Source organism: Perca flavescens, chromosome 15, assembly GCF_004354835.1.
Source record: "Perca flavescens isolate YP-PL-M2 chromosome 15, PFLA_1.0, whole genome shotgun sequence".
Taxonomy (NCBI): Eukaryota; Metazoa; Chordata; class Actinopteri; order Perciformes; family Percidae; genus Perca; species Perca flavescens.
The window spans coordinates 23299663-23313163 of NC_041345.1; the positions used below are offsets into that span (position 1 = coordinate 23299663).

The following is a 13501-nucleotide window of genomic DNA, read 5'->3' on the forward strand; positions in this document are numbered from 1 at the left end:
CGGCCCATTCAGCCCAGTGTTTATTCTCCGTGTGTAGTTTAGTGAGTGTCCTCTCTCGGCCTAATGTCAGGGAGCCGTCTTTGCCTCCAGACTTTAAGGTCGTCTTGACTCCCGTGGTGAAGCCTCTTCACTTTAGGAAAGATTCCCACTGATCCAGAGTCAGATTCCTGCAGCGAAGACCATGCCAATCTTTTAACTTGCTTTAACCCATTTACTACAAATGAGTACTTTCCATCAGTGGCTCTCTGCCTGTCTGAAACGAGTATGTAAGTTAAAGTACAACGTTATGTAAGTTAAAGTACAACGTTAAAGTGCTAGCTATGCAGAAATGGTCCATTTCAGAATAATGTATATTACACTACTGGATTACAATTGTTGATGCATTAATGTGTTCATCACTTATACTGCTGGGTACATTAATCTATAATAATACATTATCATTAATTAGTTGATTTATATTTGTATTAATAATCTGAATCTGTTAAATAACAAAATATTTCAGATAGGGCTGGGCGATATGGAGAAAATCAAATATCTAATACCTCGATATCGATACCACAACGATATTGTAGTGCTGACTATTGTTGCTTTCAAAAAATATTTACACAATGAGATTTTAGATAAATAATCATCAGTGATGTGCATATAATGACTAAGTGGGTAAAGGCAAATAACCAAACAGCTAGAACAGTCTGGTAAGTTCAGAAAAGTACATCACTTTACTGTAATGCAGCCTTTAAAACCAGGAAAACAACACTTATGTCATATTACAATATTATGATATCCAAAATCTAAGACGATATCTAGTCTCATGTCACGATATATATATATATATATAGCCCAGCTCTAATTTCAAATAAATGTAGTAAAAAGTACAATATTTCCCTCTGACATGAAGTGCAGTAGAAGTATAAAGTAGCATAACATGGAAACACTCAAGTAAAGTACCTCAGATTTGTAGTAAATCCACCACCTCTGGAAACCGGCAGCTGCAAGAAAGCTCGGAAGAACACGTTTATATATGTAGAATAATCAACCGTTATGTTCATGTGTAGGAAATGGGTTAAAATGTGTAAACGCATGCTTTGGTCCTTTTTTAAAGGAGGGTAAAAATGAACTAATGTACCCGACCAGAAGACCATTTCTAGTCAGGAGTCCCCGAGAGATTTTGACACAGCTCGTATTTTGTGTTTGTTTCGTCAACATCAGTGTTTTTAAGGAAGAAGGAATTTGACTCGAGCTTGTTGCCAAGATTTTCAGGAGAGGTTTCTCTCTCTCTGTAATGACCATGGAAATGCTTTTATTGTTGTTGTTACCGACTCACAAAGCTTAATAACCCTCACCGGGTGTAATGATGTTGTTTTGTGTTATATTGTACATCCAGCCTCGTTTTCCTCCATGTTTTCATCTCCCCTTTGTTCTTTTTTTCTGAAGACTTCCTCAATGTTTGTTGACTCTTTGCTAAATTGTGTTTCTCCTGAACTTAACATTTTGGACTTTCATGGACATTTTTTTTAAAGGATGGATACGCCTGTAGAGGATTGCGAGAGATTCAGGGATGCCCTCTGATATTTGTGGAAGTGTTTGTATAAAGGAGCAAACTGTTGTGATAATGATGACAACTTAGGAAAGAAAAAAAAAACTTGTAAAACACTATTCTGGTTTTTGGCTGAAGCTGCTGAGTAATCTGAAGCGAGTGTATGAGAGTGAGTGTGTGTGTGTGTGTGTGTGAGAATGTTCTTCACAAAGCTGAACATGTTTTCTTTTTTTAAATTATTGATTGTACAGTTTCAAGGCAAGGCTATGAAGAGAGACTTTTTCACAATAAAACTATTGAATGTCGGAGTCAAGATCTCGCTGCTGTTTATTTTTTTGTGATTCTTTGTTCGACTGTTGGGTGTTGTTTCTTTTGGGGTTTGCTGCCATCTACTGGAAGTTACGTCACATCTCTCTTCTAGTCAAGACTGTTGCTCATGGACATCAAGACAATTAGATATTAGTCCTTGTGTTTGTCCACAGTCCACATTAGAGCCAACAACTATATATATGTGTAGATATCGGGTAAACTGGTGTCTACATTTTTATCATCTTGTATTATTTAAATGTCTTAATTTGTGCTTTCTACACAAAACTTTGAAATACAATTTCAAAGCTCATGGTTCAGTTTTATAAATAAATAAGAATTGAATAAAGAAAACAAGGTAGTTAGAAAGAAACACTGTCGTAATAATAGCACCGAAGGAACAAAAAGAAACTACTATTTAAAGAGGAAAATGCATGTAACTGTTACACACAATATGTACAATATCACGAAGTTGTAGTGCAAAGAACTGAGATAAAAAGTGGGCCAGCCAAAAATAAGATGAGCCTCTATTGATCCCCAGAGGAGAAATTCAGTCCGTTTTTAAAGTCTACGTACTTAGAAATAAAGCTTTTATTTTGAAAAGAATGCGCTCTGACCGGAAATATTCCGTGCCAGCTATACACAAGCGCTAACTTGTCCAACGTTGCACGTCGGGCTGCCGTTTTCACAACAAAAACAGCGTATAAAAACCGAATAGCAGTCAGGTCCGGCCCGTAAACGCAGCTGAGTGCCCGCGCGCATCATGTCCAGCATTCAGCTTCTCCGAGTGCTCGTTAACGAGCGGCTGTCTGCGGCCGCTGAGGAGATCTTCGAGGCGGTTAAAAAAACCATCGTTAACTACGAGGAGGAGATCCTGCTCTCTAAACGGGAGATCCACCGGCAGCGCAGGATGCTGCGGACAGTTTTACAACCTGAAATAAAAATAAACAAACACTCAGGTTTGTGAATTATTAGCATGCGTTCACTCTCTCACCGTGTCTGGCTCTGACTATGCACTGAATCGCTATCAGCATGAGCTTCGTCAACGCCCACTTTTCTGGTGAAAATGAAGTGGTGTCAGAAGTATTTAGTTTAGCTAACTTAGCTATGGCCTCTTGTTTTCCTTTTATTAAATACATAGGTAGTGAAATGGGATGAATGCTAAAGGTTTATTACCAGCTTCGACATGCCTCATATTAGCCAGGCCCTTCCGGGGTAAGATGATACCTGCCTAATGGATAGAACGTCAAGACACCAAACGCCATTAAAAAAATCGAAACGTGTAATATTTGCTTGTTTATCTGCAAATACATATACATAATAGGCCACGATTTAAGATATGTTTTTGATTGCACGGGTATACCTTTACATTCGGCATACAATTGATTCACCAAGCAGCTCTACATTCATATACAAAAATAAACTTTAATTGTGTCTGATGATCACCATCAGCTGTAACAAATATGCTGAAAGACTACTGTCCGGTTGCAACTGTCTGGAGTGAATGTTAACAAAAATATAAAGTGATGTGTTTGGATTGGCAGGTTTTACATATGCCGAATTAGAGATCGCATCTATATGATTTGGAAAAAGTCATAAATCATTTTCATGATGTTAGCCAGTAGGTCAAATAAAGAGTCATTCATTTGTCACATTGAATGCTGTCTGGTGTAACTTTGTAACGTTTGTGACAGCCAAATCTGATCAGCAAACTACTGCGTGGGCAAATTTTGTCACTGTTATATATAAACATACATTTAATTTGTCTACAAAAATACTCTTAATTACTACAGTGTTATTGGGGCCAGGTTTTTCATGTGAAAATCCCTGTATTACTTAAGGGGCACTGGTGTTGGACATAGAGCTGGAATTTGTTGATCAACAGAAAGTTTATCGTAAACTGTTTGGACTGTAATTTTACAAGCAAAACGATGCAAATTATTTTGTGAGGATTCATTGTCTTATGTTAAAAACCTTTTGGGTTCTGAACTGTTGGTCAGACAAAACAATCTAACAAAGCAATTCAAGGAGAATTACATCTTTTAAATTAAAAAATAAGCAGCTACTACTTGTTGTTACTTAATGATAGCTTAGTATTACTTAATATTAAGTTGTTACTTTAAGATCCACCCACCATGCCATATTCTGGTCCATATTCTAGTTTATAAAAGTTTTTTCCTGTTTGTTTTTTTCCTGCAGGTCAACCACAGCTGGCTCTCTCCGTCTGGGACGAGGACTTGACCTCGGACCAGCAGCAGCAGCAGCAACACTGTGATCAGGAGTGGAGCTCCGGTCTGAACCAGGATGACCTGGAGCCCCCCCAAACTGAGAAGAGCCAGGAGGATGACCCCTCCAGCAGCCAGGAAGACGAGGACGAGGAGGAGGAGGAGGAGGAAGAGAACACCATCAGGTTCATCTTCACTCCTCCGTACGTGAAGAACCAGCCTCAGTCCAGTTACCACAGCGCTAAAGGAGAAGGAGATCCTCTGCCGAGCACTTCAGCTGAGCAGGATCAGCCCAAGGTTCAGGACGACGGCGCCGCGTCCTCCAGCTGTTCTGCAGCCGAACACGAAGACAGCGACGAGGAGTGGCGGGGCAGCGCCGGATCTCAGAGCAGCGACAGCGACAGCGGCCGCAAGTCGAAGGTGAGGAAGCAGCCTCGTCTACCGACGTCCCCGAAACTGCCCCCGACCAAAAAAGCCAAATCGCGAATCTGCTGTAAAGTCTGCGGGAAAGCCTTTCACGCCAACGTCTCTCTGGTGAATCACATGGAGGTTCACCCAAAGGACATCTGCGGCGTGTGCGGGGAATGTTTCGAGACCGAGGAGAGCTTTGAAGTTCACCTGAAGACGCACGTGAGAGCTGAAATCTGCAAAGTCTGCGGCAAATGTTTCGGAGCCTCCAGCTCCCTGGAGACGCACATGAGGATCCACACGGGGGAGAAGCCGTTCAACTGCAGCGAATGTGGAAAATCCTTCAACTGTCGCCACAACATGATGCGACACATCAGGATACACACGGGGGAAAAGCCGTATCCTTGCACCGTCTGCGGCAAATGCTTCAATGACTACTCCACGTTGAAACGCCACCTGCTGGTCCACGTGCACAAGAAGAACCACGACGCGGATAACACATCGGAAAACGAAAACGCCAACGACGCCGAGAAGAAGACGAAGACATCATCAGCGAAAAAGCAGCAGACTCGGACCATATGCGAAGTGTGCGGGAAAACGTTTCACTCCGTGGTTTCGCTGGTGAATCACGCCAAAAGTCACGCCACGGACCTCTGCGGCGTGTGCGGGACGCATTTCGACTCTGAGGAAAACCTCAAACTTCACCTGAAAACGCACAAGAACGGGAAGGTCTGCGAAGTGTGCGGGAAGTGTTTCGACAGTCAGGCGAACCTGGAGATGCACATGAGGATCCACACGGGCGAGAAGCCCTTTCTCTGCAGCGAGTGCGGCAAATCCTTCAACTGCCGACACAACATGATGCGACACATCAGGACCCACACGGGAGAGAAACCCTACCTGTGCAACATCTGCGGCCGCTGCTTCAGTGACCACTCCACGCTGAAACAGCACAGCAGCACGCACACCGGAGAGAAGCCGCACCGCTGTGAGGTCTGCGGTAAAGGCTTCCACCGAAAGACATACGTCAGGCTTCACATGAAGAGCCACACAACTGAGAAGTGACTGCTCTGTAAATATGCTCGGGTGTAAATAGGCTTAGGCGGTATCTATTTTTTTTCATACCTTCCTGATACTCCACCAAGGTATTTAACGGTATTTGTGTAAAAAAGAAAACCGTAAAAGCTGAGCTGCTGGTGATAGAAGACATTGTAGCATGTATGGCATTGCCTAGCCAACAATGCTGTGTGTCTAAAGGTGTAGACACATATAGCCGACGGCCGACCGTTGACAGAAAACCCCGTCGATATGATCAGTTGCGTCCCCGCGGTCCAAAAAACTGCCACAGAACAGACCGAAAAGACGAGAGGAGACGAGACGTAATACGTCTCTATAACAGCAGGCGGCGCTAATCTGTATTGTCGCCCAAGAAATGAAAACCGGCAGCTGATTGGACGAACGCATCATACGTTTTCTCCGGAAATTCAAAGCCAGACTGTCATGGCGGCCGTTCAGAATTCGATCTCATATTGTACTAAAATAGTTCACTGAAACGTGTTTCTGAGAACATTTTAAGCGAGAAATAGGCCGTGCAGTTGCTGAATCTGTCTTCATTTCAGCTCAACAAAGGTCAGTTTAAAAGATTTTCGTCAGATTTTGAGAGACTCTAGTCACATCATTCCGCTCCCCGCGTCCGGGTGACTCCCGACTGCCCTGCCGCCGACCGAACATGTCAGGTCGGCCAAAATGAACGCCGACAGCCCCCCAGACTGACGACGGCACGGGACACACCGAACAGATTTGAGTCACTGACCTCGCCAGACTGTCCCACGGCCGATAATCGGCCTGATGTGTCAGCGCCCAATATGCAGTTAGCCTACTTTGACAAATCTTGTTGGGTTTAAGTATGGCCTGTAGAGTAATGAATAAGCAAAACTCGGAGGAGCAGCTAAAATGACTAAAATTATGTCACTAAAATAAGAATAGTTGATCCACCCCTCGCCCGGACCTCGCTTCTTCCCAGGGCCGTGGACTTAATGCTGGCTGCACTGCGGGTAAGGACGGCTGTCAACGGGGCGGACTGTCCTCAGTGCATCAGGGGTCTGCGGCAATGTCGGCAACCTGCCCGACCTGCTTTTTTTGCCGTGTCATAACCATTCATATCTATAGACCACGTGTGGGAAACAGTGCTCAGTGTGCTCCCCCTGCTAGAATTTAAAACCATAATGTAATGCACACTGACTAAAAAAAAAACAACGGCCCAACAATGCATGATTCGACTCATTGACTTTGAGGGGCCAGCCCTATGTAGAACACATTTTAGTTTAAAAAACATCTTAAAGATGAGGGGACCTCTAGCTCACTCAGTGTGCGCCCCATGCTGGCTGAGTACTTGTCAGAGGCCTGGAATCGAGTCCAACCTGTGGCCCTTTGCTCCATGTCATCCCCCATCTCTCTCCCCTTTCCTGTCTTCAAGCTATACTATCGATTAAAGGCCATAAAGCCCAAAAATAATCTTTTAAAAAAAATCAAAAAACATCTTAAAAATGCTTTCTTTTCTCTCTTTTTTTTAATCCCAGATGCTTACCTAGGCCCGGCGGGAGTCAATTTGAACCTTCTGGGCCGGCGTTCTTGCAATACACATTTGCCATCTTTCTTAGCTCAGCTGCCGGTTGTACCAATAGAGACTGATCTCTGGAAGTGCATGCTGTTAAGGAGGAGGCTGAGTTCTATCATCATGGGGCATCGGTCAGAACGCATGAGCCACAAGACTTTAGTCCACTTAACAAAGATTTATTTCCACAAAAGGTTGATAGAAATGATAATTATAACAAAACAGACACACATCTTTACTACACATACTACAGAACATCACCTCAAAACAGCATCTCTATATCACTTTAATAGAAGTGTCTGTATTTTGAAAACTACTGAAAATTATTTTAGTCAAATCCCCCTTTGGGATTTCTTAACACCCTGATATACCATAATACCTTGATACCATCATAGGTTACTTTTTTTTTTAAACTGCACTTATCAATTTATTTTTGTATTAACAATGGGTGAAATAATTTGTAATATGAAAAGTGACAAATTATCACCAGACTCTGTAGTTTGCTGCCCTCAGGTTGGAAAATCCAAGTAATTCAGGTTTAAAACTGTATTTATGGTTTTTGGCCACTTGGTGGCAGCAGAATGTGCTTTAAACACAACTAATAATCCCCTTATTAAGGATGTATGGCAAACGTGTTAACAATTAGCTGCTCATTAACACATCACTCATTTGGAGTCGTGTTTATGTCCCCCTGAAGTCCAGTATTCCTTCTGCAACTTTAACTTCAGTTTATTTACATCACATACAGAGTCTCTTCACAGGTTAAAATATAACATCAGACACACAACTGTGAGACCTCACATGTACAAATACACACACAGAATCCCAAACATGCAGGTGAGAGTGTTAAAGTGCTCATATTATGCTTATTTCAGGTTCATAATTATATTTTGAGGTTGTACCACAATAGGTTTACATGGTTAAATAAAAAAAAATAAAAACATATTTTTGTTGTACTGCACATTGCTGCAGCTCCTCTTTTCACCCTGTGTGTTCAGGTCTCTGTTTTAGCTACAGAGTCGGCATCGCACCTCTATCCCATCTTTGTTGGGAGTTGCACATGTGCAGTAGCTAGGTAAGGCTCACATCATCTACCTGTTTGTTTCTACAACTTCAGTAGTACAAGGCAGGATTAGCCGGGAGACTTCTTCTAAACGAGGGTACACTTTGCGTGGTATACCTGCAGAACAGGGACATGTAAGTAGTTCTTTTGTATATTATGGTGAACTAGTGAGTGTTGTAGCAGTGTTTTGCCATTGAGAACTAGCTAGCATACTACGGTTAGCCACCTCGTCTCGGCTACTGACGTAGAAAACCGTGCCGATTTTGAACAGCTCACCTGGAGACAGAAGACATTCAGAAACCCGTATATCTTTTTCCAAGTTTGTACGCGTGTGGAAGCACTAGAGACACAAAATAACACCCCAAATCCCAGGAAAAAGGGATTTTTTTCATAATATGGGCACTTTAATATGACAACAGGATTGAATTTAGGACATTTTAAAAAGTTCATGCAGCATCAGTGATCGAAATGAGGTAACTGCTGTAGTTATCAAAGTAGAAAACAGGCCTAGATTTAACAATCTCAGCCAATCTGAGTTTTCTGTTGCGTGACTAAAACAACTTTTGAACATACACATGTTCCACCAAAACAAGTTCCTTCCCGAGGCTATTTTGCAGCGGCACCGTGGCTTTTCCCGGTGCTTAGCGCCGCCCAAGACGATTGTGATTGGTTTAAAGAAATGCCAATAAACCAGAGCACTTTTTTTTCCCTCCCATACCAGAATGCTGTTTGTGGACTAGCCAGACCCTCCTCCTCCGCGCTGTGGAGGAAGGTCTGGCAAAGCAAGACTGGCAGCGTATTAATCTTTTGGTGCTCTAGTGAGTATTTGTGGCAGCAGAATGGTGTATGTGGGATTGAGTCCAAAAAGTACTGTGTGTGTGTGTGTGTGTGTGTGTGGGAAGTGTGTGAATGAAGGAACATGTCAGCCAGGGCAGCAGTGTGGCTCATTGATGTGTTTTTGTGGCACAGAGATAAAAGAGCACAGAATCACCTTATCTGTTAAATAAAGTGCTTTAAAGTTTGTTTTTGTTTTAAAATCAGTTGTTGAAGATATGAAGTGACAACATTTCTAATTTATTACATACTGCATACTTTTCTATTTTCATTATTTCACTCGGATTTCATTCTGAATATACTTCATATTCTCCTCTCATGCCTGTTTACTGTCAGTTTTTATTTAGGCTACTGTATACTATTGTAATTCTTTTACATAATTAGTTTTCAGACACTTTCTAATATATGTTCTAGAATAGAAAATGTGTGTTGCATCATGTTTAACGCCCTCCATGTATTACTGTTTACTGCAGCAACATTGAAGTCCCCTTAACACACAATCATGATGCTGTGTGTGGTTTTGTGTAGTCTAAATGAAGTGTTGTCACAACGTGCCTTTGACCGATGTAAAGGATTTAAAAAAACTTTTTGTTATCTTCTCATTTATGGCATTTATTCATCAGATGATGATGCCAAGACTTTAATGCAACACTAGAGAACTTTTCCCGCTTTGGTTCCCCCTACAGGTTGGAAGTGGAATTGTCCCATTATGTCTCATTCGAACTACAGATCTGCTAGCCTGGTCCTACTACCAGACTCTCGTACGTTGTCCATTTCATTTGTACAGAGAGTTTGGCCACTCTCTCCATTGACAAGTGTTAACTTCCTTGAAGGCGGGAACTCTGTTGAAGTTTAAAATTATTGGATCTGCCCAGAGCCACTCTGGCTCTGCCATAACCAATCACTAACATTTGGTCGAGGAGGGGAGGGGGGAGAGGGGAGACAACAACAATAACTGTCGGCTTAGCATCGCGTTAGCCAACTCCTTTACCCCTAACGGAGCAAACTGGAAAATCTAACTTTTCCCGAACCCCGTGGGGAGCAGGGCCGCAACATCATGGCCACCAAGAAAACTCAGCAGAGATTGTTTTTGCTCAGGCTTTAACTTCTGGATATTCGACAGTGTTGAAACAACGGACCGCATCCTTCTCCGCCGCCATTACGGAACTTACTAGCGCACAACCTCAACGTCATCGTTCTCAGCCAATCCCTCTGTTCGCTGATTGGACCGCCAAAAATTTGGTCGGAGAAAATCCAAGAATATAGCGCAAACCCAGGCGGAGTACTGAAGGAAAATGAAAATTGAGCGGAAGTACGTAGGAGGACGGAGCCAGGCTACAGATCCGCTACCCGATCTGGCAAACTTGCACAGTGCGGTTATAGCCGGTAGAGAGCCGTGAAGCGAATGCAGAAGTGCCGTTCACCCTGTTACGAGTTGATGAACCACTGAAACGATTTTGGAAACATTATTTTAAGTTACAAAAAGTTCTGTAGTGTTGCTTTAAAAATCCTCTTGTAATATGGAGATTATGTGATGTGTTCACCCAAAGATGAGCTGTGAGACTGACATTGTATCAACATCTAGCTGTTTTAATAAACCTTCACTGTATGACTTATTTATTCTAGAATTCACTTTCTGTTGGAAGAACTGAGGAGCTGAGTAACAGAAGAAACATTTTTAGAACATATAATAGTAGTGTAAAAACTTTCGGAAGAATGTTTTCTGTTTCAGTTTTGTTTTACTTTAAGCCCATTGCCAGGAGCGGGAGGAGTCAGGAAAGAGCTGCTTGTAATTAGACTGATAATGTTACCGGCCTAAACTTTTAGTGGGACAGAACGTCAGCATATACAGCTGGCAACAAAGAACAGTTTTTAGGTGAATTCATCTGTGGAGCAAAACAAATTTCAGGAATATTTCCTTGGATGGGAGAAAAAGTAGAGATGGCATGCAAGAAAAGTCCCTGGCCAGATGTTTCTGTTACTTGGTCAGTGCCTGAAATCTTTTGGCCACCTGAAAAAGTTTTGCAAAGAGACACAAAATGACTAGAGAATGTGCAAAACCACCAGAAATGAGATGCATACCTACTAAAAATAGGTGCAAAATAATCAGAGATGTAAAATGACTACAAATAGATGCAAAACAACCCAAAATGAGCAAGAGGAGATGCAAAATGACTAAAAGTAGGCTCTTTGAGTTCGGATGTCTTGTTCCTGTCTTTTCCCTGACATATAAGAGCTGTACATGTCTGGGTCCATTGTTTCACAATCTGTCCATGACAGTACCAATAGACAAAGAGGACACAGACACCAAATAACAAAGTTAACAACAGCACTTGAATGGAGCAGTAATCAAAGAATAGAGAAACAGCTGATGACTCATGATGTGATACATTTTACTTTTTTGGTAGAATCAAGAAAGAAACAAAGGTTTATGTGTCATCAGTTAATGCAGCTGAGCCCACACTGTGTGTGATCAAGCGCTCTGTTTTAACGCTTACGTTTCCACTGTCATCATGCTAATATGTTCATGCATCCCTGAAGTAAAGTTGTGTGTCTGTGTCTCTCTTTCTCTTTTCTGTAATCATTGACTTTAGTTGAGATTGCACGCTGAAGAAACTAAGCTAGAGCGTGACTTTGTTTCGAGCAAAACAACTTGGAGCAGAAGTGAAATGATGAGTTGTTAATTTGATGCTCATTCTTTGTTTGATGCAGGGTGAGTCACAGCTGATGAACAGCCGTGTTTAATATTAAACTCCGAGCAGGAGGAAAGTATGTCATCCACGCAGTGAAGTGTGTTAATAATGAATCCGCACACAAACTTTGAAAATAAAATGGAATGTTGTATGAGTTTAGAACAGGGGGACCCTTTTAGACTCGATTTAAAATGTAACTGACTCACACTTGAGCAAAGATTGAGGCTGCAAGTGATGCCTCCTTCAAACAAACTACGTGTAGTTTGTATGATGTGTCTGATGTGTTCCAAATGTCCACACCTGCAGGTGCGGCGAAATGTGAAGCACTTTGGGCTGAATGCTTGCATGAAATGTGCTTTATAAATAAAGCTGAGTTCAGTTGAGTTCAGTAAAGTATGAAAAAAGTGGAGGATAGTCAACCTAACTTTTAATGAATAACAATTTATTCACTGGGGGGTGGCAGTAGCTCAGTCTGTAGGGAGTTGAGTTGGGAACCGGAGGGTTGTTTGTGCCAGTTCACTTCCTGCACTCCCAAGGTGCTCTTGAGCAAGGCACTGAACCCCCAACTCCCCTGTATATCTAGAGATGATCTTCGAGGTCCTTCTAATATCCTAAACCTCCTCATATGCTTGGCAGAGTGTGAAGGTTTCTTTGGCCTTAGACACATCATTTTTTTTTTTATAACTGATTCATTTTCTATCACAATGTAGATTAAGTGTTATGCTACATTGCAACCCACTGATTTCCTTTAAAATATTAATAAAATACAGTTGCCGGAAAAAACAAAGAGAAACATTAACGTACCTAAAAAAACACTATGTAATGACATCACTGTATGGCAATTCTGCACCATTATTGATTGGGCTGAAATTCAGAGAAATTATCATTTTGAAATAAACTATAAAACAAACTTACAGGACATTCACACACCGGAAATAGGTTGGTCTGAATGCAGCCTGTCTGCTTCGCCTGCATAGGAAACGGGTTAGAACAGACGGGTGAGAGGGGGCGTTCTCTGATAACCTCACAGCTCCGATGCAATATCCTCATCAGCTTCCTGAGTTAATCATTGGCTCAGCAGCTGGTGCACCTTCTTGTACTCACTGTGCAGTTAACAACACACAACGTTTACAGTGAAATAATGAACTGCTGGAACATGTTGACAGGTGGCTTGTTGTTGAACAGTTAAGCTCTAAAATACAGGAGTTACCTGTCTTTTTTCCTCCTCTTCCTCCTTCTAGATCTGGTCCTTCCTTATCTTCATTACCTGGACCACCTTTTTTCAATCTGACAAGAATGTGTTGTCTTGTCAACACTATTCTATCAAATGTGTTTACAAACAATTAGACATATTTCTTCTAATATTGTATACTGCTTGATGACAGACAGCAAAATGCACAGGCTCAAGGGCCCAAGGAGTCAGGGGGCCCGAGGGGTCAAAGCTTCTGTTTAAAGTGACAATCAGATAATCACAAAGGGATGTAAATAAAAAAGACAAAAAAGTGACCACTAAGAGATACAAAAACACAAAGAGACATTAAACAAATACAAACAACTAGGCCACGAAACATGGTTGTGTCGTTTGTAGTTGTTTTGTGTCTCTTTCAGTCGGGGTGTCTTGCCCAGGAGCCTCCCCAGACTGACAAGAGCCACGAGGAAGAGCAGCAGCTATAATTAATGTGGTTGCGCTGTTTGTAGTTGTTTTGTGTCTCTTTCAGTCGGGGTGTCTTGCATGTCTCCGCCCAGGGGCCCATTGTTTCTTAACTATAATGTCCATTCCAGTGGGATACTGATTTTCATTCAGACTCAAGCGCTTGAAATTAT

General features: G+C 42.0%; 1 protein-coding gene across 1 annotated transcript; it reads left to right on the top strand.

Moving 5' to 3' along the window:
* The first annotated feature begins 2502 nt into the window (after positions 1–2502).
* Positions 2503–5786, top strand: LOC114570103 (gastrula zinc finger protein XlCGF26.1). Its single transcript, XM_028600328.1, has 2 exons — positions 2503–2802; positions 4043–5786. The coding sequence occupies exons 1-2, from the start codon at positions 2607–2609 to the stop codon at positions 5536–5538; spliced, it is 1692 nt and encodes a 563-aa protein (XP_028456129.1). The 5' UTR covers positions 2503–2606; the 3' UTR covers positions 5539–5786.
* The last annotated feature ends 7715 nt before the right edge of the window (positions 5787–13501 follow it).

Coding starts and splice junctions, on each gene's coding strand:
- LOC114570103 (XM_028600328.1), top strand. CDS start 2,607: ATGTCCAGCATTCAGCTTCTCCGAGTGCTCGTTAACGAGCGGCTGTCT. Junction 2,803..4,042: donor AAAAATAAACAAACACTCAG/GTTTGTGAATTA, acceptor TTTTTCCTGCAG/GTCAACCACAGCTGGCTCTC.